At 42.2% G+C, this 493-nt stretch overlaps 1 protein-coding gene across 3 annotated transcripts in view; it reads left to right on the forward strand.

The window, feature by feature from the left end:
- Positions 1–493, forward strand: part of LOC119588745 — an 18758-nt gene that overhangs the window by 13991 nt on the left and 4274 nt on the right. For all 3 annotated transcript variants that reach the window (XM_037937384.1, XM_037937385.1, XM_037937383.1), the window contains one exon: positions 251–485. In XM_037937384.1, the coding sequence (XP_037793312.1) occupies positions 251–485 (235 nt within the window). The remainder of the gene's footprint in view (positions 1–250; positions 486–493) is intronic.

Consider the following 493-nt stretch of genomic DNA (forward strand, 5'->3'; position numbering starts at 1 on the left):
CCCTCTCACTTTTTATTGATAAATTAATTTTTTCTTTTTATTAATGGAGGCTGTTTGTACAGCAGCTTCGTAGTGTTAGCTATGTGCTGCCAGTGTTTTTTATGAGTACAAAAAGTTAACAAATTAAGTGTTCCCCCAGTATATTAATTAGAAATATAATTTGTCTACTAAAAATTGTGGCTACATATATTTTGCTATAAAAAATGGTGCAGCTTCCATACCTCATCTCTGACTGTGTTTAAATTCCCAGCTATCCCAACATAGCCTGGGACACATTGCATCATGCAGGGGCTTCCCAAATCCACCCACACATCCACATGATGATGGCTCCTGACCACTACTACGGGTACTTTGAACTCATGCGCTCAGCGGCCCAGAGGTACTACCAAGAGAAGAGTGAGAACTACTTCAATGCTGTGCTGGAGGTCCATGCTGCTTTGGGGCTGGTGGTGGAGTACGGGGATGCAGTGGCTATACCTACCATGGTTAGTGA

Source organism: Penaeus monodon, chromosome 24 (assembly GCF_015228065.2).
Source record: "Penaeus monodon isolate SGIC_2016 chromosome 24, NSTDA_Pmon_1, whole genome shotgun sequence".
Taxonomy (NCBI): Eukaryota; Metazoa; Arthropoda; class Malacostraca; order Decapoda; family Penaeidae; genus Penaeus; species Penaeus monodon.